This window comes from Semicossyphus pulcher, unplaced genomic scaffold, assembly GCF_022749685.1.
Source record: "Semicossyphus pulcher isolate SPU_LCO1_2020_fin unplaced genomic scaffold, fSemPul1.0.p SCAF_1, whole genome shotgun sequence".
NCBI classification, from domain to species: Eukaryota; Metazoa; Chordata; class Actinopteri; order Labriformes; family Labridae; genus Semicossyphus; species Semicossyphus pulcher.
In genome coordinates this window covers 21,455,778-21,483,263 of record NW_027211603.1, presented here as the reverse complement: position 1 = coordinate 21,483,263, position 27,486 = coordinate 21,455,778, and the positions used below count along the sequence as shown (strand labels likewise).

Genomic DNA, 27,486 nt, shown 5'->3' with positions numbered 1-27,486 from the left:
CTTTGGCTGCAGCAGGCCGGTTAAAGCTTAACTAGTTCCTGGCTGTGTGAGGGTCAGAGTGGTTTTCAGGGGCAGCGATAGAAAAGGGGACTCTTTCACCTCTTCTGCAGCCGCAGGATGGAAGTCGACCTCCAGATCTCATCTTCTCCAACACTGTGAACTCTTCCATCAGGGGCCGGGACTTCCAGGAAAAGGATGCCAGCTTCAGTTGGAGACTTTTGAAGCCTCTTTGAACTCATCTTTTGTCCCTTAACAATATGTCTTAACAGCTGTTTAAGTACTGTGGTCGCTCACATCTCCTTATCACTTTTCCAGCCCAGCTATAGATTCTGTATCCGTTGGACGGAGAACTGATAAGGGCATGTGCATGACATTACCTACAGATACTGGAGATACCTGAGTCAGAGAGCCTTTGGGGGTAATTAAGTCATTCATTTCATAATCTGTGATCGTGATGAAAGCTGTTCTTAGTTTTTATGTTTCACTTGTTCAACCTACGAATTAATTTTTCAGAAGGATGATGAGGACTGTGATTTATTATTTTCCAGAGATGTTTAAGTTGTTAGAAAAATTTGATGTTACAAGTTTTAAATGTGAACTCTGTGAGTGTCAAATAAGAACTTTAGAAAGTAACGCGAACATTTAGGTTGCATTATAATTTACGATTTTTCTTTAACAAAGTAGTCCTTTATAGGCGATTTGGTGCTCCATACATTAAGTCGTTCTTTCTATAACTTATAAGCAGAAAAGTTTGTCTTTTGTTTATGTCGTGCAAAATGAGAGTCAGTGGAATATGAATTGATCAAACAGAGATTCCCTTCAGGCGGCTTTGAGCACACCTGGTTTCTTTTGCCATATTTCCCAGAAATATGACATTTGCAGGTGAGACTTCAGGCAATCTGATGTGTTTCTGTGAGCAGGGCAGCAGTGTTTGACTCAATCCGCAACACCAGTATGGCCGATGGAAATTTAAATTGTAAGTCGGTAATGAATGTTATTGAGGGAAAATCATTTTATATGCAAGATCAGTAGGATGCATACAACACTTGATATTCTAAAAAACTGGTTCCTCTGACTTTAGATGTAGAGAGCAGCGGGCTAAAAGGGAACAGGGACGCTCTGACATGATACAGCATGACTGACATAACCCATTAAACCCTAACTGTGCACAAAGATGACGCAGCTGGTGACCTGGAAAACAATAACATTTTGGTGAGTAATTTGAATATGATGCATGCCAACACGAACGACATGCAAACATGATTTTCACACCCGCAGACACGCAGCCGTGGCATTTCTGCGCTTTAATTACAGCTGGCTGAGTGGAGAGTTTCACACATGAGAATACATCTCATACTTAACATACTGTGCAAGAATAAGCATGTTGGTGCTAAAGGATGAATCAGACAGACGGGAGAGGGGAAATCCTAATATGACACTTTAAATAACGTCTGTGCAAAGTTGTTGAGTCATCGCGAAAAACCTCATGACTTCATTTTAAAAAGAATGTTGCATTTCTAACAGCTGAGCTATTTTAACTCATTTGCTTTTGTTTCATTTGTATTTTTATCTGGTTTCATTTAGAAGAGGAAGAAAGCTCTTAGTAACATTTGGAAAGACAGAGGTTACAATAAAGAGCTCAGCTCAGACTGGCATCCTCCGTTTACCTGTATCTAAAGGTGCATAAGTCACTGTAAAACACCAGGTGGAGCCGCATTCGTCCTTTTCAACATCTTGAAATGTGCTGGTAACCCGGTCAAAAAGCTGTGTTTCATTCTGCCCTTTAATGATTACACCTGTCTTTTCTTGTTGCTTTTTTTAATTCACAGAATGAATGTTCAATAAATACACCTTCAACATTTTTGGTTATTGCAGCTGTTATTTAATCCCACATTATAGCTGGAAGTGTTACACCACCAAATGTTCCCTGTTGTACACTTTGTTTCTTTGTGCAGGATTTTTTACACACATTCAGTTTTCTCCTCAAAGAATGAAAGCAGCAAAATCCAAAAATATAATACATCAAACAGAACCCACTATGTAGAGAAAAGCATACACACACACACACACACACACACACACACACACACACACACACAGGAAGTCTTCTGGATCTACTGGCCTGCTCCCTAACGTCTCTTTGCCCCCGAGGCGTCCGCTCCCTCTCTACACCAGGTGGAGGATCCTCTCAAGAACATCTCACTGCTGCTGCCGGGACATAAAGTCACCTCGCAGCCTTTAAGTGGCGCTTCAGCGCCATTCAACACAGTCTTCCTCCGACCTGTGTGAAAGTAGGCTCAAATAGGCTCCGGACTTCCCTTCTTTGTAGTTATCAGTAAATGTAGTATTGCTTTATATGATTTTATGGCCTCACACAGCAGGTATGTAAAATAACACTACATGGTTTATTGGGCCTAGTTTTGTCTGTGTGTTAAACAGGTTATTTTGAGAGTGTGTCTGCAATGAGAACTGATGATCAGTCATTAACTATTATTAAAGACAACTGTTGTTCGATGCCGTGAATAAAAGCAGCCGTTTGAATCTTAAAAGTTTCAACAAAACATATTATGAAAAAATGAGAGCCTGTCCGGCCCATTTTAGTTTTAGAGCATAAAAGCAGCTGCTCATAGTAGTAAGCTAGTGTTACCTCGTATTGCTTAGGATGTAGCTGCACACTTTAAATATACAATAAAGCACAAATCATGATGCTGGATTTGCATTATATAAAGATCAAGCAATCCGCTGTCTGAGGTTAATTAGTGCAAATTGATGCAGGTCTTTTAGCTCTAAAATATTCAAACAGGTAAAATAATACCTATTATTGCAGGGCTTTTTTGTGTTACATAGTAAATATCACTGCCGCTCTTTATTCACTCCAGCAGCAAAATGGGTGATGAAACGGGGGCAGGCAGATGTGTTTAAACCAGACCCACCATGGAAGCACTGAGCTCCCACAGCTTCTTGGCTGCAGCATCATCCAGGGCCTGTGGGGCTGCAGTTTTAGGGGCACAGTCACTGTTTGATGAAAGAGATAAAAAGGGGGAAAAGGTCAGCGAAGGTCTGAGAAAGTGTGGTCATAATCTCATGTTTCATGTAGTACAAGACCTATTCGACTGGCAGCGCTTGGGCTGCATCAGACCCTTTGACGACCTCAATCCAACCATTCAATCATTTGCATGAAAAAATGACAAAATATACCTTCTTCCATTAAGAAATGTTACCACACTGTTAATGGAGCAAAACTGACTACAATGAATAAAAAAGATGTAAAATTGTGTTTATTAAAAAGGAACTCTCTTCTTTGATAAAAAAGGTGCTTTGGCAGCTTGCTATTTTTCGTGTCTGGTCCTTTTAAAGTGAAAGTGTATGTCATTCTCTAACTTACAGAAAGAAAAAAAAACGAAACTATTAATATAACTCAACAAACTAATCACAGTCTGGTACTGCAGATTTACTCACCTGTAGTAGAGGCCGCTGTCGTTGGCCAGGCTCTCGTCCACGGCGCAGTAGATGGTTGTCTGGGCTCCTTCCCAGGGACTTTTGATCAGCATAAAAAACGGTATGGCTATGATCCTCTTCCACAGGGCCAAAGTGGGGAACAAGTGGCGGCCTAACTCTGTGCGGATGACCCCAGGGTGCAGACTGTACACTGTCACACCAGTGCCTAAGGAGAGGGGTTCATCACATCAGATATTACAATACATGAAACATCACAGGAGTATTGACACAGGAAGACAGATGTCAATGTGAGTTGTTACCCTCATCATCTTTGATTGCTATTTTATTTTTATTGTTTATATTCTTTTATTTTTGTGTTGCAGCATGCATTGTATACTACCTTGCAGTCTTGCAGCCAGTTCTCTGCAGAAGAGCACGTTGGCCAGCTTGCTCTGGCGGTAGCTCACCTCACGCTTGTATTCTTTATCAAGGTTGATGTCATCAAAGTGTATGTGGCCTGCAAGAGGAATAAACCATTTAAGAAGAAATCAGGAAACAATCATGTATGTTTTTTTATGTCATAAACTGCAACACTGAAATATGTGAAGAAAAAAACCTTATTTAGCAGTGAATTATCTGTTTTAAAGACACAGTGTGACAAATGCAGGCGTTGATATGAGACGAAGTTGACAAATATTCCCTTTACCTTTCTCGTGTGCCAGGCTGGAGACGATGACAACCCGACTTGAAGTTGACTTCTTCATCAGGTCGAGGAGACAGTTGGTGAGGAGAAAATGTCCCAGGTGGTTCACACCAAATTGCATTTCAAAGCCATCTTCAGTCTTCCACTTAGGACACATCATTACACCTAACAATCAACAAATACAAATATGTGGAATAAAATCTTTTGGACAAGCATTGTTTGACAAAGGTTAAGGTGGAGGTCATTTTTTGGCTGATAGAAAATGGGAGAGGATACGTCCAATAAATGCTGTTCGTTAAAACCTTTGCCTTTTCATCGTTAAAATGTGTTCAGCTGTGATGTTATTCAAAAATACTAAAGTCCTTAATTGCCCCCCTCAACATTATTCCAACTCCTATAAATGTTTTATGTTATTCTTATATTATTCTTTTTCACTGCTGCTGATCAACCAAGGTAGAACCGCTGCACATTACCTGCATTGTTGATGAGGATGTCCAATCGATCCTCTTTCTCCTGGACCTCTTTGGCCAGGTCCCTGACAGACTGCAGCGAGGCCAGGTCCAGCTTCTTCACCACCACGTTGCCATTTCCACTCCGCTGCCGAATCTCGTCAGCTGCAATGTGAGCTCTGGTCATGTCTCTGCAGGCCAGGATCACTCTGGCTCCTTGACAAAAAGGAGAAACAGTGTCAATGTGATTAACATTTTTAAAGTAAAAGTGGAAGATGTAATGTAATAGTAGTCGGTTTAGGTAAATCAAAGTCAATTAGGCAAAGTCTCACCTCGCTGGGCCATATCCAGGGCCGTCTCCTTCCCAATGCCAGTGTTGGCTCCTGTGATTAGGACTGTTTTCCCATCAAGCCTGACCTTGCTCCGACACACTCCCCCAGCCATCCATCGACGCAAGGCCAGTACTCCTGCCCCTGACAGAAAAGAAAATATCTTTACTTATTATTTTATTGTTTGTTTAGGTTCATTTGTGATTTCTTGATCACTGTTAAAGTGACTTGAAAATCAGCTGCTAAAACTAACACCCTTACATGAGAGTACGAAATTGAATTAAACAACTATGCTAAAGAGATTTAAGAATTGGCTTAAGGTCCAGAGAGCTTAGGCTTATTCATGATTGTGAGCTTCACTATGCTGTTTCAAGTAGTCCACTGACTATAAGTTATGTCATATATCTAAAATGCACATTTCAAAGTGAGATAAGAAAATATATGGTAGATATATACGTTTACAAACTGAGCAGCAGCCGCAATGAATGCCACTGTCAAAATATAGCAAATAATTGTATTACAGACAGATGTCAAACTTACATTCTCAGTAGTAAAGTAGTTAGAATATACTGTAACTACTTTCAGCCTAACTTTCATTAACATTTAAGAAAATGTGGGAAGGTTCAAACTTAACATGTGATAATGATTGAACTTACCTGCAACAAAGGCAACTGTGAGACCGGTCGCATTCCTCTCTACAAAGTCCTTGACCGCCTCTGCGTAGTTTTGCATATTTGAGTGTATAACCAACTTTACTGACGTCAAGCTCGAGTGGAGAGCTTATCACCAATTTAAAGTTAAAAATCTGTACAATCTGACTGAAAACGTAAGTGTCAGTAATTCACCGGTTAAAAAGTCCAATACTGTCAAACCCTAAGTAACGAGATGATTTTCCTTTCCGTATTTTGTAAAGACGATACCCGACCAGAAGTGGGGGCGTGACGTGCCCCGGCTGGGATTTTCAGAATAAGATTCCCATTCAATGTACTGTATAGCTCCTCTAAGTTTTTTGCTTCTGTCTACAGTGAAATTTGATGTTGTAAGTTAATGTGAAATTCTCTCGCACAGCCTTGTTTATCTATTACATTGTGATTCTCATCCAGTTCTTCAGATGAAAGCTATATGCAATATATTTTGTTTTAATTAAGACTAGCCTACATTAATTTTTTTGTTACTGCAACTGACATAAGTCAGGATTTTTTGAAAGTACATATATGTGTTACTTTTTTTGTGTTGGGGTTTATTGTGTAGATATGGCTTACTAATAAATATTGGGCACTTATTTTGAAACCGGAAGTTTATGAATGGTCGCAATGCAGAGCTGTCTTTCTCTTCTTTTTCACTTCGTGGCTTTAACTATTAAAAACGTGTTATCTGAAAATATAACATGGCCTGGATTAAAATCTACGTGAATTTAAAAAATATCTGACTTTTTGAAAAAATAATAATTACCAAAAAAAATCTACTCCGGAAGTTCTTGTGCTCGCGCCACGTCAGAGCTTCTAAATTTTTCATCACCACAGCACCGCTACACTTGTGTGTCTCCGCCGGCAGCTCTATCCTTAATTTTCACCATGCAGTGCCTAGGACTGAGCTGTTTGTTGCTGCATGTGTTTGTGGTATTTGGGACTGAGATTACCTTTGAGCTCCCTGACCACAGCAAGGAGTGTTTCTACGAGGAGCTGGACAAAGACGTGAAGTTTGAAATAGACTACCAAGTAAGTTACTCTGAGAGCTTCATCCCTTTCACCTGTTTGTTTACAAGAGGCTGTCAGACTGCTTGTCCAGTCAGTAATATGATATTTTAATGGCTTATATCTTTCGTCTGTGGGAAGGAAAAAAACTTATAATCTATATTTAGTTTCTTTACATCTGATTTAAGTGAGGTGCCCATTTGTTAACGCAAATTACATCCCAATTATCTCCTTTTCCTGTAGTTTAATACCTCAATTATTTTCTAAAACTTCATTATGGAAAATGTTTTCTTACTCGCCTAATTTCTCCCAGTTTGTGCACAACCTACAAGACACCATATGTTACAGTGTTACAAGTATCTTGTCATGCATACTGTATTTTCTGTCTTTGGTGTGTGTTTTCATCCCTTGTAGGTCATTTCAGGAGGAAATTATGATGTCGACTGCTTTGTAACAGATCCTCTAAACAACGTCCTGTATGAAGAGGAAAGGAAGCAGTATGACAGCTTCTCTCACACGACAACTATGAAGGGTGTCTACCAGGTCTGCTTCAGCAACGAGTTCTCAACTTTTACAGATAAAGTCGTGTACCTGGAGTTCCGCCATGGGGATGAGCCGCCTCTCTTGGGGGGCACGACGAGAACCACAGCACTGACACAGGTAAGTCTGGAGCTTAAGATCTGTCTGGCCACAACCTTTAATAGGACCAGACCGTGGCTGTCACTTGGCTGCTCCAATGTCAGTGTGTATGAGTGAATTTAGGCCAGCTTTTGTTTAGAGAGGATCAGATGTGCTCATATATCATGTTCAGAGGAGCGCAAAATGTGTCTGCATTTACGTTATGGTTAGGGTTTGGTTTATCCTGCTGCCTTGATGAATGTCCTGTTTAGTCTTGCAAATATATCCTGTTAGACAGGAAACAGATAGAGACAAATAAGAAAACTAGAATACATTTATGTTTAGATTTGGCCCACACTGAAGATCTAAACATTATTTGATAATAGTTTTACATCTAGTTATTGAGGCAAACTAATCAGTTTGAAGCGATAGCAAGTGCAAAACTGTCACTGTTTATTATTGGTTAGTGAGAGAGTTTAAGAGAGTAATTTAAGTGAGACAGTTTATATAAATCCCACTAGGTGGAGCCATCGTAGGTCACACAGAAAAAATGCATAAGCCATGGCTGGATCTTTTTTGCAAGTCTTCGAATATGCTCTCCAGATGTTGCAATAATTGAAACACCTAGCTCATTTAACATCCTCTTTTAGCCTGAGACCGTTTAAATTTTACACAAACAGGAAGAAGAAATGATCTTTATATCCTGATTTCAACACGCATAAATAGTTCCTTAATTATGGAGAGTGCAAACGTGGTATAATTTACACTTTTATAATTTAATGTTGTATATGTGTGTCCCACCCTCCACTGTTAATTTTGCCCAAGGCTGTCGCTTTACTCTGATAATTATGTGTTGATCTTTTTCAGTTGGAGTCATCTTGCGTCTCAATCCATGAGAGCCTGAAGGTGGTGATTGAATCGCAAACACGGTACAGGCTCAGAGAGGCACATGACCGCACGAAAGCAGAGCATCTCCTGGAGCGGGTGAATTTCTGGTCTATAGGAGAAACCATCCTCCTGTTTCTCATCGGGTTCGGACAAGTCATGATGCTCAAGAGCTTCTTCAGCGACAAGAAAGGCACTGTGGCAGCTTCCACTTAGAGCGTGTACACCTGATGTGCTTCATCTGTGTGAACACGTAAGTGCATCTGGAGATCATCTTGTTATAGTAAGAGCAAACAGTTTATAGATTGGAGGGACAGATCAGGAAATGTTTCTTTTTTAATTTTGCTCAGTGTCAAACTTGAGAGACAAACTTGGTAATGTCTGTATATGTCTGTACTGAAAAGAAACACGTCTCATACTTGTGTTGAAAATAAGATTTCAACCTTGCACTTCCTATTTATTATATTTTTATAGAAGTACAACATAAAGCAGGTTTACCCAGATTGCCTTACAAAAAGAACCGATGTGAATACCCAGTAATTGCATAGAAAGTCGTGGAACACTGAAAAAAATCAAATAAGTTTATTTCTGAATGTTACTTTTATTTGTCGATTTGTTTTATTAGTTACTGTCCTTATTTACGTTCAAAAATTTGTTGTTACGAGTTTTAAGAGCGGTGTCTCCGTCATGCGACGCATACAAAGTGCCTGAACATTTCTTTTTAATTTCCCTTCAAGTTAAAAGTTTACGGTTTTATTTGATCTGTTACGTGTCGTCCTGTTGTTACTGATTGATTGGGTTCTTTGGATGTGATTAAGAGTCTGAGTTATTTCTTAAAGGGATATGGTTAAGTGATCAATCATTTTGGCTTTTGTCACCAAGAAAGTTATGTTTTCAGTTCCATTTGTTTATCTGTGTGTTTATTTCCTGTTGAATCTGTAAAGGTATTTCAGTTAAAAAAAGGTCATTTTGGGTGAAGATGCAAAAAGAATGTATTAAAATTTCCAGAGAAGGATTTGATTACACGCTTTTTTCTTTTGACATAACAGATCCAACCACGGTTCACATATATGTATTTTTATTTGTTTTTATTTAAAAAAGAATGTCATTTTTTTTGTTAGAATAAGAAATGTAAAGATTATTATGCAGGTGGTGGGCATAAGCATTTAGTGTTTTGTAATTGACAGATGGACCAAACAATAAAACAGATTATAAACACTATTTCTGGCCCCTTAGACCCTTTTACCATCTCATATGAAGAAAAAAAAGGACGCAGACTTGATAGCTATAGCATGAATTGACTTGTAACATTTCTATGTCACTGAACACACAAAAGAAGGGGGTTGGTTGTTTTAGAGGGCTGGTTAAGAGAAATTAATTAATCATTACATACAAGCTTAGGCAGTAGTAAGGACAACACAACTAACAAACTGTACTAGAGGAGCTGCAGAAAGGGTGATTAAACTAACCAGTGGAAGAAACAAAATCTATGTTCTTCACAGGAAAGAAACTCAGGATAGGTTATATAAACTTAATTACATGGACATAACTGTTGGTTTTTGGTGTATATTTTGACCCAAGATTTATATATGAAGAAAGCTAATTTGATATGTAAAAAAGTGCAAATGTTATGCAACGTCTTGCAGTACTAGTGGAGAGGGGAGCCGATATTGCACCACTGATATTATCTACTCTTGCATCAGGGGCATCAAGTAAAAGCCAAGATAAAAAAAAACATTTGGGTTCCTGCCCCCCTGGGGCATTCTGGGTTATCAGAGAGTTGACAAGCTTGCCATCAAGCTGTGACGTCCATACAAAATTTTCAAAATCAGGGGAAAGGTCATGGTATGGAACAAAATAAATAAAGAGCAACACTGGGATCAAGAGATAAGGGGAAAACATGCACGTTCAATCCTGAATAGATCAGATATTGTGTGGAGTAAGGGAGGAAATACAAAAGAAGAGGTTATTATAATTGGACTAAGAGTTGGACAATTTGAAAAGCAAAATTGCGTTATAAGGTAGCAGGCAACTGGTCTTTGTCAACTTTTTCAGGAGTCAGAAACCGAAGAAATAGTCCTTCGTAAATATATATTAAAAAGAAAGCATTAAAGAGAATACTGGAGTGTTGTGGAAGTGGACTAGACAGAGGATGTTTGGTTAGTTTGGAGAACAGGAGTAGTGGAAAAACACTCACTAGTGTTGGGAATTATGTCTCTTTGAAGAGAGCTGGATCTTATGACTCCTGTCCTAGAGCCGTCCGAAGGAACCATAAGATCCAAGGTGAGAGAGTGGTCAGACTTGCGAACGTGCCTGCACTATATTCTCTCGTGTCAACACACGCATATTTAAAATTCTGCGATTTCAAAATTTAAAAGGAAAAAGCAGAATAATGTAACAATTAATCAACGTCATTGACTTGTTCATGATTTATGATACAACTCTGTATGACTACAAAGATGTCAACAAAAGAACAATAAACTTGGCAGAGGGTTATAATGTTGCTCTTCATCAGAACTATGTGGTGGTGACATGATTTGCTGCTTGTGAACTAGTATAGCGGAGTTGCAGTTGAAAAAAAGCTGCCAGTGGTAATTTGGCGTAAAGGGGAGTGGATCTAGGGCGGGCAGTGAAATTTGGGCACAACTATAAAGAGAACGGCTCTCACCTACAACTCGGTTCCCGTAAAAGCCGTTCAAAAGAATCGGATCGTTTGTGTACGTCACAACACTAACACTCACACCGTTGGAGTCAACTCTCTCCAGGAGATGGCAGTAATGTAAAACTCATGATTCAAACTACCAAACATCACAGAAGAAGTCACCAGTTCACAGGAGTCTACCGGCTTGTCGTTCATTCACAAAGGAGTCCCCGTGGCAGTGTCCGTGACCGTAACCGCTGCGTAGTAAACATGGCGGGTTACTTAAAGGCTCTGACCGCCGTGTCCAGAGGAGCAGCTGCTGCCCTGTCTCATAACCCCGCCGTGCTCTCACCGGCCGCCGTCTGCCTCCACAAACCGCAGCACAGGAACTGTAAGTCTTCCGCCGACTCAAACCACAGCAATAAAACTTAAAATGTATCGTTAATTTCACAATATAAATGTGGCAGTGTGTAACGCAGTATGGACAGAGGGAGTGTTTTATGAATGAGGAGGCTACTAACTAAAGTGTGACGGTGGAAACCGGTCGGAAGTCGATATGGCTGATTGGCAGCTTGCCAACACTGAATCACTCTTACAAGTAAAAGTAAAGAAAGTCAATTAATCTAAAACAGTTTCAACAGTTGATTACAATTTATTCAAACAGTCAGGGCAGAATAGAAATTCAAAACAGAATAAGAAAAAACTGTGAAACACACACACAAAAAAGTAAGTGCTGAATAAATACTGTTTAAACTATGAAGAGCATTAGTGAGTCCACCAGGTGATAATATTTCCAGATATGAGTAGCATATGTACATGAGCAGGACATCATGTTACAAACAAAGTAATCTTCTGAAGCTGGTGCCAGCCTGTCTTGGCATGTGAGTCCACGTGTTATCAGGTACATAAAGGTAATAACTGTTATCTAAGCTGCCATATAATCCCAAGGTCACAGTGACCGGTAGAGTTTCACCAGTCTCAGTGGGACTGAATCCTGACAGTGGTTTATCCATAATTTTTTTTTATGTTGCCCCAAGTTGGGCACACATCTGATTGTAATTACAATTTTTTCTGCTCTACTAGCTACTTTATTTACCAACATCAAAGTAGCTAATACATTTTTACATTCTTGTGTTTCAAATTGTACTTCAAAAGAGAAATAGACAAAGTAATTACAACAGTGTGACAGCATACACATGTAGTATAAAGCTTCCATACTTTACTGATATAGGACTACAAATTTTGTGTCACATATTAAGTCCCATCAGACAACCATTTCTCCACAGGCAGTGTAAAAAAAGAGTAATAGCACAAAAATATACTGTTTTATGCAGTCAGCCATACTCAACACTTAGCATTGTGTAATTAAAACATTTCTAAATTGAGGGCGTTGTGTCAGAAAAGTTGTGTGCTTAGTAAATCAGCCTCATGTATTATTTAATAATTAAGGTTCAAGGTTAGCCTTAAAAACATACAAGATAATGCAGTCTTAGCCCTAAGCTGTACATGATATACTAAATAGAAAAATAAATGTGTAAAATTAAAAAATAAGAGGTAAAAAAGTCACCTTAATGTTTTCCAATATTATTTAAGTGTAACTTCTCAGTAAATTATTGGCATCTGAGATGCATTACTTGTACATTGTTTACATGTCAATACAGTAGCTTATCTCTACGACACCGTACGGCTTAATCACGGAAATATAATAAACATCTTTGTTGCAAAATCTTTTTTTTGTTTGTTTTACTGTGAAGTACTTCCACTGCAACAACACTGTAAAATATGAAAGCTAAAGTAAGCTTACATTTTCAGATGCCACAAACCGCATCAAGGTGGAGCAGCCGGTGGTGGAGATGGACGGAGACGAGATGACTCGCATCATCTGGGAGTTCATTAAAGAGAAGGTACCGGTTATAAAGCTCCACTGCCTTCCAAAGATAAACTCTGCATGTGTCTGTTTTTTGCTAACACGTTAACATCTTGGACATTTACAGCTCATCCTGTCCAATGTTGATGTTGAGCTGAAGTACTATGACCTGGGTCTGCCCTACCGGGACCAGACAGACGACCAGGTCACCATTGACTCTGCTCTGGCAACTCAGAAATACAACGTGGCTATAAAGTGTGCCACCATCACCCCTGATGAGGACAGAGTTGAGGGTAAGTTGGACTTGTTGTGTTTTAATGATATGCTAACTATGCTAGTGTGTTTGATTTACGCAGCAAATCAGACTGTAGGCTTTAAATGTTGTTTGTTACCGCATTTAATTTTCAACTGAAAGCTGCAAAAATCAGTTGTACGATATGAACATGTGATGATATTTCTATTCTTTTCTATCAGAGTTTAAGCTAAAGAAGATGTGGAAGAGTCCAAACGGCACCATCAGGAACATCCTGGGTGGGACAGTTTTCCGCGAGCCGATCCTCTGTAAAAACATCCCTCGTCTCGTCCCCGGCTGGACACAAGCCATAACCATCGGCAGGCATGCTTTTGGCGATCAGGTAAATATGAGTAATGCTCTTTCCCATGACGCATCCAAACTGAGTGAAGAACAGTCTCACATGCCAGGTTTGATGTTTAATCTCAAAGTACAGGGCCACAGACTTTGTTGTCGACCAGCCTGGCAAGTTCAAGATGGTGTTTTCCCCAAATAATGGAGGCAAGCAGAGGGAGTGGGTGGTGTACGACTTCCCTGCAGGAGGCTGTGGGATGGGGATGTACAACACTGATGAGGTGAGAAACAGTTGATTGATTTATTGACATGACAACAATTAATTCAGAACATATCTATTTAGAGGAGTTCTGATTTTTGATGGTATATTTTGTGATGTGATCTCCACAGTCCATAACCGGATTTGCCCACAGCTGCTTCCAGTACGCCATCCAGAAGAGGTGGCCTCTGTACATGAGCACCAAGAACACCATCCTCAAGGCCTACGACGGCCGCTTCAAAGACATCTTCCAGGACATCTTTGAGGCGTAAGAGACTGAAAAAATGATGATCCAATTACTCAAGAAATAAAGACTTCATGTGGATAAAAAAGAATCTGAATTTTGCAATCACTGTTAAGAAGAGGATTATTTGTATTATTCTGTTTTTATACAGGCAGTACAAGCCCAAGTTTGACAAGCTGAAGATCTGGTACGAGCACCGTCTCATTGACGACATGGTGGCTCAGGTCTTAAAGTCTTCTGGAGGATTTGTTTGGGCCTGTAAGAATTATGACGGAGACGTGCAGTCAGACATTCTGGCTCAGGGTAAGTGTGATTTCAGTTTGATGATGCGTAGGCAGTTGTGGTATTGCCACATATCGTCACACTGTTTACTTTTCATGTTCTGTGTGTGTGTACTTTTACGAATGAATGGCTTCATGACGGCAGATTTGTCTCTGTGTTGTGTCCAGGATTTGGCTCTCTAGGTCTCATGACATCAGTACTGGTGTGTCCCGATGGGAAGACCATCGAGGCCGAGGCCGCACACGGCACCGTCACCAGGCACTACCGTGAACACCAGAGGGTAGGTCACACCCCGGGGAGTGTTTCTACTTAAGGAGAGAAAAATACTGTGTGTTTATGTCGGTTCTTGAACTACCTTTGTTGGAGCAATCTTCCCTTTGAGACCTTGAGAGTGAAGAAAAACTACAGGATGACACAGTTTCTAATTGACCCCAAGCATTGTTTTCTGCATTACATTTTCAGTATATGCTGATACAGATACAGTGCTGTGAAAAAGTATTTGCCCCCTCCTGATTTATTGTATTTTTGCATATTTATCACACTTAAATGTTTCAGATCATCAAACAAATTTGAATATTAGACAAAGATAACCAGAGTAAATACAAAATGCAGTTTTTAAATGCTGATTTCATTTATTAAGGGAAAAAAGTTACCAAACCTACCTGGCCCTGTGTGAAAAAGTAATTGCCCCCCCCCCCTTGTTAAATCACAAATTAACTGTGATTAACCACATTTCTTTGGAAAGCTGAGTTCAATTTCACTAGCCACACCTGATTACTGCCAGACCCGTTGAAACAAGGAATCACTTAAATAGAGCCTGTCTGACAAAGTGAAGTAGGCTAAAATAATATTCCAATTTGTTTAATGATCTGAAACATTTAAGTGTGACAAATGTGCAAAAATATAAGAAATCAGAAGGGGGGCAAATACTTTTTCACAGCACTGTATATCTGTGAGCCTGAGCCCATATCGGTGTGATAATATTGGCCAACCGATATATATCAGTCAGGCTTTAGTTAACATGTACTGTATGGGCCAAATGCTAGTTCATCATATATTTAGCTTGCTTTAAAAAATTTTTTAATTATTGTCAATATACCAAGTGTAAGTTTTGTTTTTAGGAGTTTATATTTCTCACAAAACTGGCTTTATGTTCCTCATTATGTTTTTTTTATAAGCAGAACTAAAGTGGTATTTGAAAGCAGAGCTATATTATTAAGAGTAAATGTCATTCAGATTCAAAAAGACAAGTCACACCTTTTTCACTCAGGAAATTCATTCTATAATTACATGGTAAGAGAGGCAAAAAATGAATGCAAAGAACCACAACACCTGTGGAAGTTTCAGTCTCCTGAACTGTGTCCTTGTTTTGTAGGGAAGACCAACCAGCACCAACCCCATCGCTAGCATCTTTGCTTGGACCAGAGGACTGGAGCACAGAGGCAAACTGGATGGAAATCCTGACTTGATAAAGTATGATATCTTTACTATCATTCACTCATGTGGCATATTCTGTTTTGGTTTTTTACATCTGTATCTTTAATAACACTTTGTATTTGCTCTCCAGGTTCTCCCAGACGTTAGAAAAAGTCTGTGTGGAAACTGTGGAAAGCGGTGTGATGACCAAGGACCTTGCTGGCTGCATACACGGCCTGCCCAAGTGAGTTTACGATTTTTCAAATCTCTCAGCCTTGTAAAGTGTGTGTTGTACATGAATAGTTTGTTTTTAGGACACATTTTATATCGTATTTGAAATGTAACCTGTGCACTGTGATTTTGCAGCTGCAAGCTGAATGAACATTACGTCAACACATCAGACTTCCTGGATGCTATCAAGATTAACCTGGACAAAGCTTTAGGAAAATGAAACCAAAGACGTACCAGAGACACAAACCCTGTGTGTAGATGTCAGCTTTCCTCCTTTTGTATAAACATTTTAATCCAATTTAGAAGGAACCAAATTAGCTTTTTTTTGTGACATTTTATATTTGTACAGCTCACTGACACACAATGTACGTGCTCCTCTTTCATGTTGCCAATGGACCAATTTTGTATTGCACAATCAATTGATTGCATTGTATAAATTAATCTTAAACACAGTTTTAACTTATAGTAGCCCTTTCAAAAAAGTTTGAATCTTTTACATGTAATTGTAAAGTATCTTCAGGGACCAACTGTATGTATAAAAAAGGCCATGTTTTGCACTAACAGGAAGATTATTAATTAAAGGAGATTGTGATTGCTAATCACTCAGAAACAGTGTATGGTGGTGGATTTTGTTGCTTGGGTCTCATCTTTTCCATTAAATCAGCAGCATCACTCTCAGTGCTGTCATCGTGAACACTCGTATTCACTCCTGGAAGTTTTGAGTTGAACATTTGGATTTGCCATTTTGAATTGTAAATTCCTTCTGCAGGCAATTTGATTTTACAATTTAATTTCATGCAGTTGCACATATGACCCTCTGGCCAGCGGTGCATTCACGCAGTGGGCCTCACGCTCCAGTGCATGACAGTGAGTACTGTATGTTTGCACCAGCAGAGGGCCGGGCCGGAGTTCTGACAAATGCTCTTTGCTGTGGTGGTGACGACTACAGCTTATCACCAGCAGATGTCGACATGGTCCCAGTCCACCTGCTGTGTGCTGTACAGCTCAATCTTCATTAAACCACCAGTTCTAACATTACAGTGCTTTTTAATACTGATTCTAGGTCACATAATTTCTGCAGATTATTATCGGTGGATCTATTTGTGCAGCAGAGCAACTGAGAGTACCTGCAGCCTAAGAGTGAGATTGTGTCAGGTTAATTGCCAAGATGATTGACCTTCAAGCAATGCTTCTACAATGCAACAGTATTATGATTTTGACTCCCTTTTACCACCTCCAAGTCACAAAAGCAATAGTTTGAATAGGAAAAGGATCCTTTCAGGCCCACCTGTAGGGTAGAGTATGCAGACGGAGAACATCTGACATCACAGTCGTTAGCTTGATACCATCTTTCTGTTCAGTCCCAGGCTTGACAGAGGTTAACTTCATGACTGAACAGCTCACTAAGGAATACGCCGGTCTCACTCTCTCCGCGTCACTATAAAGTCAAAGAAAATGAATAAGGTGTCTCTATCTAAAAATTACCAGAAATTAGCATTTAGATTACGCCTTTCCCCCCGTTTTTAATTTCCTCATGGACGAACGTTCACACAGAACCGCTTGCTGCCAAAGAACCTCCCACTTAATACGATGTGCAGCTATAAAAGAGCCATATCTCTGAGCACGCTGATCAATCACATCCTGGGAAATGATTTCCTATTGAAGTATAAGCTGTGCACAGAGCGAAGCAACCGTGAAACAGTGTAGGACCGTCTTTATATGAAGTTAGTGTGTTGGACCGATCCATGAGAGCACATGCTGCAGAGGGCGGGTCTGTGCTGGAGGGAAAGAAGAATTTAAAACATGTACTCTGAGAGGAAGCAGCATTGTGCTTAAATTAAAATGCTAACTTCAGCATGCTGTTTAGCATGTTTACTATGCTACCATATTAGCTAGTGTGTTAGCCTAATTAGAACAAAAGAAAAGCAGAGGCTTATGGGAATGTCATTACTTGTAAAGGCTGGAGTAACATACAGAAAGCCTCAGTGGGCTAAGTGCTGGATACAAGAGTCAATGAAACTGCAATATAAGGAGAACAACACTAAGCATACTCACGGGACCGAAAAAGGCTTCACACTAATTTCAGTGTGATTGGATATATATGTCAATGCTCATTTTGATATATGATATATAGGGGTGGGAATCGCAGGGTAACTCACGATGTGGTACGCGATACGTGACCCACAATAACGATAATATCACGATAAAGGGATTCTGCAGTAATTCAATATTGCAAGACAAACATACAATGATGCATCACAATGTCTGATTAACTGGAGACTACATAATTCCCCATAAAAGGTGATGTGCAGAATTAATGTATATATTCACTGCAATTGGGTGTCAGTTTCACACAATTTGACGCAAATTGACATAAACGATGCGGTGACTCAAATTGGCAGGGACGTCTGTTTAGAGCGCCAAATTTGTGAAAATTTAAATAGCGATATTTGGCGCCACCGATACAATAATGGTATCACAGCAGTCGGTACGACGATATATTGTGATATCGATATTTTGTCCCGCCCCTAACGCTAAATATTCCACATTTTTTTCCTATGCATTCATGTGTGAAGATAAAATTAAAGGGAGGTGTGTTTCCACTGTGTGGGTTCTCCGTGCATGTCACTAGTTTAGCCAGTCTTCAGTCAAAAAACAAAAGTATTAAAAACTTTTCCTGATGAAAGCAGAAGTGAGAGGAGAGGTGAGAGGAAGTCTTTTCAATTAGGCTTCCAGGGATCCTGATTGTCTGGTTTAAATTTAATTGCATTCCACCCAGCAGCTTTTTGAGCCTGGACCAAAGTGGTGGACACACTGACATTGTTTTTTCTTCCTTGAGCTGGTAGCATGGCAGAAAATACCACGCTCTGCAGATTCCCCTCCCAACAGCGACAGATTAAAACACCAGTCTCATCTTTTAAACTAGAGAACCTTTATTAAATAATTCATGGTCAATTTCCATGAGGTCTCAGTTTGATATTCCTCCTTTCAAAAAGAACTAGAAGACCATTCCTCAAGTTTAGTGTGCATAACAAGGCTGACCTGCATGGCAGGACAGGGGGAGCTGACTGTCGTCCCCAAAACAGAACTATGAATACCAGGTCAGGTGTCAGTCCACTTTCAATTCAAGCATTCAAAATGTAACAAGGACCTCACAAACGTACTGTTTTGTATTTTTAATCGTACAGATTTTGATTCAATATTCATTTTTTTGTTATTATTAGGGGGCGAGTGTCTGAATGAACTGAATTGAAAGTGAAGTGATAACAGCCGAGGATTTAAGAGTGCTGAAACTACAAACAACAAAAAACCCAAACTGCTGATTCTCTGTAGAAACTGCTCATTCTTCAAATTGTATTTGAACTGAAAGCTGTGAAATATTCACATGAAGCAAACTGCAGATTACAAAAAAACCCCTACTGAGAAAGCATATCTGTTTGTGTTTAATAATATTGCCGTTATGGGAGGATCGTTTCTCCCCCAGCTGCAAATTAGTTCACAGAAAACATGTCAGGTCTCAATGAAAAAGTGCTTTGTATTGTTCACTCAGTGATTCAAACACTAGAGCAGTATATTCACTACACGGGATTGATTGTTAATGTGGAGCTAAACCATGTGAAACAGAAACGGTAGGTAAACACACTGCATGTTGAAGTTTGTACAGTGGATGTCAGTAACATTGTTGTCTGTGCCCCGTCAGTAATAAGGCTACAATGTCCTGTGCAAAAAGCACACACGCGCTGAAGGAGCAGCCTGTTTGAACCGAGGGCCGGGCAGGAAGGGGTCACTACAATTAGAAACTGTTTAGTAAGAGCATTCAAACCTATGAATATGTTGTGACTATGTATCAAAAGTTCGATATACAGTGAGTAAATAGCTGACACGGTGGAAGCTTAGTTGCAAATGTATCTAGCTGGCACTTTCAGTCAAAAAAATAAGAGCATACATTGGTGGTGAATGAAAAAATGGCAAAATGGTAAACAAATTCTTATCACATCAAATGTAACTGATGGCTCCACAACTTCTTTTTTCTTCAAAATAAGTGATACATACACACAACATACAGATTCGACTGTCCGCCAGTGAGAGTCTTTTGAGTCGGCAGGCGCACTAATCCCAAAAAAGGAGCTCCAGACCGCGTCAACAGTTCCAGCGTCTCTGCTATCAGCAACAGAGCTGAAACGTCTCCTTAGAAGTGCGTCTCCTTCCTGGCTTCCCATCAGAGTCCGGCAGTTCTGGCTCTTCTGGAAGGAGGCCAAAAGCTAAAAGAAAATCTCTTCCCCAGTGTCTCCCAAAGCCTCCACAACAACTCTGTCATTTCCCTCTGCCTTCAAAATAAGAAAACAAAACTCTGGTCCATCACCGCTCAAGGGGTAGTGTAGCTGCTTGTATCCTTCCCAAAATTGTAATACTCCTCCATGTCCTCCATGTTCGCTGTGGTGAGTTTGGTGAGGTTTTGGGAGCCACCATTGTCCATATTGTCTGGTGATGTAAAGCCGAAGTTCTGACCTTCATACTCCCCCTGGCTCTCCATTTCTGGAAGGACTTCTGAAAAATATGATTAAAAATAAAACATTAGAGAGTGCACCTCCAAAGCTAGCTTCCTTACACTAAAGAAATCAGTGTCCCTACGTTGAAGTAAAGGTTCCTGCATTGAATTAATAGATTTTATGTATTTTGCTAATTACTTTGAAATGATTGTGAGACAGAACCTTTGACTTTTGTATATGTTTCAGTTATATTTTCAGTTTAAAGCTCTTGAACATCTTTTAAAAAGTATTTCTCTTAGTGGGGCACTGGTTTAGCTCAGTTGGTAGAGCAGGTGTCCCATATACAGAGGCTACAGTCCTTGCCGCACTGATCGCAGGCTCGACTCCCGGTCTGCCAATCATTTGCTGCATGTCACCCCTCACTCTCTACTCCCCATATTTCCTGTCTCTCTTCAGCTGTCCTATCAAATAAAGGCAAAAGCCAAAAAATCTTAAAATAACCTAAATAAATATTTATATTAGTAATATATTTAAGAAACAACTGTCATAGTATTATTAAAAACTGTGTGGGTGTAAGTTGACTGACAGTGGCCTTATACCACAGGCAAACAACCCCAAAACTATCATGGGAATTTGATTCAAGTGTTACTAAATTCTGCATGGGAGCACACTTCATCAAACATTTCCAGCGCAGCAAAACAACACAGATATCTCATGTAAAATAACCGAAAGTCTTCAAACTAGATAGCTGAACATTCTTTAAGATGTTCCTGTAATGTTTATGGAGTCAAAAAAGGTTTTTACAGCAGATTAAACTTGAAACCTGAAAACGGGAAAAGCAAAAAACAGGCAAGAGTAAATCGATAAATTTGCAGCAAAGTGTCAGAGAATAAAAATGGCCATTTGGTTGGGCCTGAGGTTGACAGGGTCAGGGATCTTTACATATTTAGGTTGGGTTCAAGCCTATTTTTGTGGGCACACTGATTGTGTTACTATTAAATATTACCTCAAAAGCTGCCCTCACAAGATAACACTGTGACATTTGGCACTGCTGCAAAAGAGCATTCATTCAACCTAAAGGAAAATACATGTCAGCATGTGCAGCGGGCCTCACCTTGTCCTTCTGGTGAGACGTCCATCCCGTGCTTGACCTTCATGTGTCTGCTCAGGTTTCCCTTCAGGTTGAACTTACTGGTGCAGTAAGGACACTTGAAGGGCTTACTGCCTGCATGGAGATGCATGTGGCCCAGCAGGTTGTACATTCTGTTGAAAGACTTACCGCAGACCTGGAAGAAAATAAGTATTGACATTGATGAATACACGCACAGACCAATCATACAAGAAGACACAGATATATGTCACATTCACCTCTAAGCCTCTGGTTGATGAACAAAGCATCCTGTCTGGTTACATTTGTCTCTGTGATTTTCTCCGACTGTAACGGTGTTCATTGCAGCAAAACCTTCTGAAGAGCTTCCTGGCAGCATATTTTCTCATTTCTGCTCTTCAAATAATCCTGTTACATTAAATTGAACTAAAACGTATAAAGCGTCAAAACCCTTTCACACCAAATTACGCTTTAAGTTATCGCTGAAAATATTCCCTGAATTGATGGTTTAAATAGTCACCTTGCATTTGAAGGGCTTCACAGGAAGGTGGACGATCATGTGGGTCTTGAGCGTCTGCTTCTGGATGAAGCTCTTGAAGCAGACGTGACACTGGAAGGGTCTGACGCTGTTGTGGATCAGCATGTGTCTCTTCAGGTTGGCAGACAGGGTGAACTCCCGGGAACACACGTCACACTTGTGTCCTTTCATCCCCTGCAGAGGCCACGCAGAAGCAAAGGTTTAATCATGCAAATATAAGAACATATACTGATTTGTCTTCAGCTGTCACCCTGACTACGACTTTGTCTCTGAACTAACAAGGTAAAGACTGCGGGGATGATGATGTGTGAGGTGAGAGAGACAGGTGTATGCAGGTGTTCTAAAAACAATAGGAAGCTTGTTTGGCCCACATATCGCCACTGTTAGAGCTGCAGCAGCTCAAGGAAACAACTGGGGCACTTCACACCTTTAGCACCAGTTTGCCACAGTTAGTATAAAAATTGCACTCCTTCTTTGACTCAGACGTGTTGTTTGGATATCACTTCTTCACGGAAAATGCCTCCGTTACTGCCAAAAATGTGGCATCTGCGAGTACGCAAGTCAATGCACTGATCCGATATCATCATTTCTCAGACCCCTCAAAATTGACTTGTTTCGTCTTCTCTGAAACAGTAGCATACACAGCAATAAAACACACTTTAACTGCCGTCGCTATTGTTTCAGAGACAAAGAAGAACACTGTACGTCTAGCAGAGAGGTAAAGGAATATACAAACAGGAAGTGCTTATTGGCAAACTTTTATTGGTGCCACTTTTCCAAAATGTAAACAACTACCAGTGCATGCTTAAAAAAATAAGTTGAAGCCCACCGCATAGCTCACTGAATCCGTGGTAATATTAATACCATATGAATACCATAATTACATGCTAATAACTGCACAGAACAGGACAGGAAGCACACATCCTGTCTGTGACATGTTGCTAATTTGCTTGATTCCACAGCATCCGTTGAAAATACCAAAAGACAATAATATACAATACAGCAAAAAAACATCCTTTCTACTGTTCTTATTCTGCTACGGTAATTTTCTCCATCACATGCGACAGGAAGCGTACAAACACTGAAGAAGCAGGTCACAAGAGCAGACGATTCACAGCAGCTCAGGCCTTGAGGGCTGTCTGAGTGAATATGCTGCTGCTGCTGCTCCTGCACCACACACGCCACTCTGCAGCCACCGTCAGCAGGCACCAAGTGGGTCTGAAGAACTGCATTATGGGTTATTGAGAAGAGCAAATGTGTATTACAGGTCACTAGTGCGTCAAGAGACAGTGTTTGTATGAGCAGACGGATCTGGCAGACTGTCAGTCCTCCCACTGTCTGCAAAACAAATGTGTGTTGTTGATGTCCACCAGGGGGAGCAGTGAGCAGACAGCAGGCTGTAATACAAGCAGCACAAGGGGATACTGGCTGCTCTCTCTTTGGGATGATGAGAGGGGATTAGGATTTTTGTAATCAAATTAAGGTAAATCCTCAGGAATTTTAGCTTTTGTAGCTGTGTGTGAATTTTCCAAATCTGTCCGTTCGTGCTTTGCCTGGAGAAATAAAAATGCCGTGTGACGCACATTTTAAAATGACAATTAATCATCGAGGCCTCAAACTGAGAGAGAATTAACGAAAAGGTAGTCCTGTGGTTATATTAGATGAGTTGTGATCTCTCATCTCTCTCTCTCTTACGTGCGTGTGTGTGAGAGAGTAATCGCGTGTGTATGTGTGTAGATCAGGCAGGGGGCACAGAGCAATTAAACACGTTTCAGTCAGACGAGGACTTTAATAAGGACGACGTGAAGACGCTCAGTGTGGAGGATGTACAGAATCACATCTTTGTGAAAATACTGCACTGGACAGATACTCTACCTCTTGTTGCCTTGCCTATTTTTAAGTTTAAGTTGCATTCAGCTGATGAAATCCATCCATCCATCTATATACTGCTTATCCTGTTTAGGGTCACAGGGGGCTGGAGCCTATCCCAGCTGTCATAGGGCGAGAGGCGGGGTACACCCTGGACTGATTGCCAGTCAATCACAGGGTTGATTCATTCACTCTCACCTACGGGCAATTCCGAGTCACCAATGAACCTAAGGAGCATGTCTTTGGACTGTGGGAGGAAGCCGGAGGAAGCGCACATGCACAGGGAGAACATGCAAACTCCACACAGAAAGGCCCACTATGCCTGAACCAGAGTTCGAACTAGAAACCTTCTAGCTGTGAGGCGACAGCACTAACCACTGCACCACCGTGCATCCCTCAAGAGATGTCAAATGAAAAAGAAAACAGTTTTGTACATAAAAGGGATTTTTGCAGCTTATAGAAGTATCTTGCAACAAACTGTTAACATGAACAAACCTCTTTGAAGGATAGAAACTCAATTCTCTCGATAAAGTCTCCAGGACAAACATCCCGAAGCTCTATTGAGCAGTGAGTGGGTGATTAACTGTACTGAGGGTGACTGCATGCAGAAACAGGCCCGTGTCCAGATCCAGACTTGTTGGCACTACAATGACAAAAGCCTGATATGCACTAAAAACTAGGAGAGTGTGCTGATTAACCTGCTCTCCAAAGAAATCTGAAGGAAGTTTCAGTCACAGCAGAAGCCAGACATAAAGATACAAAAGGATGAAGTAGAGAGATTGGATGGATGCCAGGGTAAGTGCTCTCACCTGTCTACTTCACCAGATCTCAGAGGGTAAAGGACAGAGGATGAACTGAGGTACGGCTCTCGGACAACAGAGGTGTGGTAACCTCACTTTGGTGATCCAATTGTTCCCGTCTGTCTCTCTATCTCTCTACTATCATTTCATTTAGTGTGTCAAAAGAATAACCCTCAACAGTCTAATGATCTCTACAGGTATCATATGCAGTGTGTCTGTAGCTAGAGCAGTCAGAAAGTCTAGGGTTAACCCTCTAGTAACGGGAGTGTCCGGCGGGAGTACCTTATGAGTGAGGGAGTGCTGACGTAGGTGGTGGAGCTGCACGAACTCCAGGCCGCACTGGGAGCAGGTGTAAGGCCTCGGGCTCTGGTGCTTCAGCAGGTGGTTCTGGAGCTGGCTGCGGTAGGCGAACGACTTGTTGCACTCGGTGCACTGGAAGGTGTGTGGGCCCTGGTGGCTTGTTTGGTGGCGTTTGAGGTGGGCGTAGGTGGGGAACTCCATGCCGCACTGCGAGCAGACGTGGCACCGCCCGCGCTCGTGCTTCACCTCGTGCGCCCGCAGCTCGCTGGGGTAGGCGAAGCCGCGGCGGCAGAAGCGGCAGCTGTAGGGCTTGACGTCGGTGTGTTGGAGCATGTGTCGCTTCAGGTGGCTGGTCTGGGTGAAGCCTTTCTTGCAGACGGTGCACTTGTGGGGTCGAGTACCTTGGTGGGTCAGCAGGTGGGTTTGAAGGTGGCTTGGCTGCTTGAAGAGCTTTCCGCAGTGAGGACACGCGTGTGGTTTGATGCCGTTGTGGCCCAGGATGTGCGTGACCAGGTTGTACTTGGAGGTGTACGACTTATCGCACATGCGGCACTTCCAGCGCTTCAGACCGTCTCCCACATCCACGCAGTACGATTCATCGATCTGGATGTTGATATCTAGTCGGTCCACCCTGCGGCCGCCGTGCCGACGAGGAGGCTGCGGGTGCGGAGGCTGCTGGTGCTGCCCTCCTGCGCTCCCATCAGTCCACATCATGTTCTGGCTGCTGTCTTCATACTCGCCCCCCATGCCCATCTCCCCCGAGTCGTAGCTGCCCACCTCGCTGGTCTGGAAGTAGCTGCTGATAGCTTCCTCCTGCTGCGAGGGCTTCATCATGTTGTTCCCCTGGTGCTCCACATCCTCTTCATCCTCTCTGCCGCCACGACCGTGGCCCCCCATTGGGCGCGGGCCCTGCAGTCCTCTGTGGCCCTGTTCCCCCCCTCTGTGGCCCACCTGCGGGGGAGGAGGGTGAACGTGTGTGTTGGCTTGCTGCTGGTTGGAGGCTTCACGCTCACACTCTACACAGTTCTTGTTGGTGCCTCTGAGAGTGGCTGGATCCACCTGTACTAAACCACCTCTGGGAGCCATATTGTTCAGCATGTGGACACAGGAGGACATTCCAGAGTTCACAACCTCCCCTTTAACGTGGGACGAGGACACGTCACCGCCTTGAAGGCCGTGACGATCAGGGACGACCATTTTCGCGTCGGGGTGCTGAGGCGGCCCCTGCTGCCACCTCCTCTGACTGCAGCTGGGTTGCATTTGTCCGTCTTCTCCCAAGTTGTCTCCTAAATAATCTCCGTTGGCTCCGATAAGCTGGTCTGCGTACTCGTAGTCGACTCCGTCTACTGGTGGCGCGGGGGACTCTTTGGGTTCGCCGGTGTAGAAGCCGTTGGGTGCAATGGTAGCGCCGAACACTTCATTCTGGGAGATGAGACCTAGCACGGCGGCCTGGGCCAAGGACAGCACGACTACTGGATCTGTCTGTGTGCCTATGTCCACCAGCCTGGCCATTACCTTGGGCTCACATCTACCCAGGCGCCGGCTCGCCTCCTCCTGGAACAGACAGGGACACAGAGGAAAGAGATCAGCACGGCAAAGAAGCATTTAACAACTTAACTGTGTCTGACTTCAGAGATTTATTCAGCAAATAGAGTTTGTTATGACTCAGGCGACGACACAGATTGTCGGGTAAAACAAATAAGTCTTTTCTGTTTAATCATTTTGAGTTTAGGTAGAGGTTTGTTTTGTTGTTCCAGGCGATTTCTCAAAATCCAGCTTAAGAACAAAACAGGCTTGAAGATGAAATATGCTGCTGACGACTTAACAACCAGCCCATGCTGGTTTGTCAACACAAGACAACTGAATCTAAACTGTTATAGAGGAAGAAAAAGTAATGATAATATCTTTGGAAAGATAAAACACAGCACATTGTCCTCCATTAGGACAAAAAGGTGTTAATGCTCGTCAACCAATCAGAGTGTCTGTAGGAGCCGGTTGTCGAGAGAGACAGAGGGAGAAAGACAGACTTTGATTCTATAGAGCCTTTTATTGCATCACTGTGAAGGAAACACACATGAAAAAATACAGCACATTTCCTCCCACAGAGACAAATCTCATCCCAAACCAACAGGAAGTCAACCGGAATCACGCCTGTCCGAAGGAAAACCTTTAAGTCCAGAGACTGAGACACAGAAAGACAGCATCCTTATCCAGCATGCTAACCATGTATGGTTTCAGTGTGTGTGTGTGTGTGTGTTGTGGAGGATTAGATGGCCTACTGATCTACACACACACACACACACACGCACACACACATCCAAGTGCAAGAAGGGGGAAAAGAGGAAGAAAAAAACTGAGCAAGATTAAGAAATGAAAAAAAGAATGGAAAAGCAGGAGACAAAAACAGAAGAGAGCAGAGAGAGAGAGAGTGAACAGAGGGGGGAGAGAGGAAAAGGCAGAGGGAGAGAGGGAGGGAGGGAGAGGAGCAGGAGAAAGAGCTTAGAGCAGGCATGAGTCTAGTGGAGGGGAGGGGGGAGAGGGAAAAAAAGAAAAAAGAGAAAATGAAAGGTAGAGGGAGAGTGAAAGAGAGATAAGGAGACGAGGGGGAGGGGAGGGGGAGATAGGAGGGAAGGAGGAAGGCTGGGAGAGAGGGAGAGGGAGAGGGAGAGGGAGGGGAGAGCGGAGTGAAAGAGTGAGAGGGTGAGTGTGAGGCAGCAGTCAAAAGAGAGCAAGAGGAAG

At 41.8% G+C, this 27,486-nt stretch overlaps 4 protein-coding genes across 5 annotated transcripts in view; 2 read left to right on the top strand and 2 right to left on the bottom strand.

Moving 5' to 3' along the window:
* Nucleotides 1-1,854: 1,854 nt before the first annotated feature.
* Nucleotides 1,855-5,808, bottom strand: LOC138599057 (retinol dehydrogenase 13). Its single transcript, XM_069670674.1, has 7 exons — nucleotides 5,576-5,808; nucleotides 4,923-5,063; nucleotides 4,615-4,806; nucleotides 4,145-4,306; nucleotides 3,839-3,955; nucleotides 3,460-3,664; nucleotides 1,855-3,015 (listed from the first exon to the last, which is right to left on the bottom strand). The coding sequence occupies exons 1-7, from the start codon at nucleotides 5,649-5,651 to the stop codon at nucleotides 2,919-2,921; spliced, it is 990 nt and encodes a 329-aa protein (XP_069526775.1). The 5' UTR covers nucleotides 5,652-5,808; the 3' UTR covers nucleotides 1,855-2,918.
* Nucleotides 5,809-6,453: 645 nt separating this feature from the next.
* tmed3 (transmembrane p24 trafficking protein 3) lies at nucleotides 6,454-9,327 on the top strand. Its single transcript, XM_069658185.1, has 3 exons — nucleotides 6,454-6,637; nucleotides 7,028-7,273; nucleotides 8,099-9,327. Exons 1-3 carry the CDS (start codon nucleotides 6,494-6,496, stop codon nucleotides 8,330-8,332), a joined length of 624 nt encoding a protein of 207 aa, XP_069514286.1. The 5' UTR covers nucleotides 6,454-6,493; the 3' UTR covers nucleotides 8,333-9,327.
* A 1,636-nt stretch (nucleotides 9,328-10,963) lies between these two features.
* On the top strand, nucleotides 10,964-16,249 carry LOC138588217 (isocitrate dehydrogenase [NADP], mitochondrial-like). The gene is made up of 11 exons (XM_069658174.1): nucleotides 10,964-11,148; nucleotides 12,570-12,661; nucleotides 12,752-12,917; nucleotides 13,099-13,259; nucleotides 13,348-13,491; nucleotides 13,601-13,737; nucleotides 13,865-14,016; nucleotides 14,163-14,275; nucleotides 15,371-15,468; nucleotides 15,563-15,655; nucleotides 15,778-16,249. The coding sequence occupies exons 1-11, from the start codon at nucleotides 11,028-11,030 to the stop codon at nucleotides 15,860-15,862; spliced, it is 1,362 nt and encodes a 453-aa protein (XP_069514275.1). The 5' UTR covers nucleotides 10,964-11,027; the 3' UTR covers nucleotides 15,863-16,249.
* Nucleotides 16,250-18,578: 2,329 nt separating this feature from the next.
* The window catches only part of znf710b (zinc finger protein 710b), a 28,229-nt gene continuing 19,321 nt past the window's right edge, over nucleotides 18,579-27,486 (bottom strand). For both annotated transcript variants that reach the window (XM_069657890.1, XM_069657888.1), the window contains exons 2-5: nucleotides 24,730-26,301; nucleotides 21,761-21,952; nucleotides 21,247-21,418; nucleotides 18,579-20,190 (exon numbers count right to left, since the gene is read on the bottom strand). In XM_069657890.1, coding sequence (XP_069513991.1) covers nucleotides 20,009-20,190; nucleotides 21,247-21,418; nucleotides 21,761-21,952; nucleotides 24,730-26,259 — 2,076 coding nt within the window. In that variant the 5' untranslated portion in view covers nucleotides 26,260-26,301 and the 3' untranslated portion in view covers nucleotides 18,579-20,008. The remainder of the gene's footprint in view (nucleotides 20,191-21,246; nucleotides 21,419-21,760; nucleotides 21,953-24,729; nucleotides 26,302-27,486) is intronic.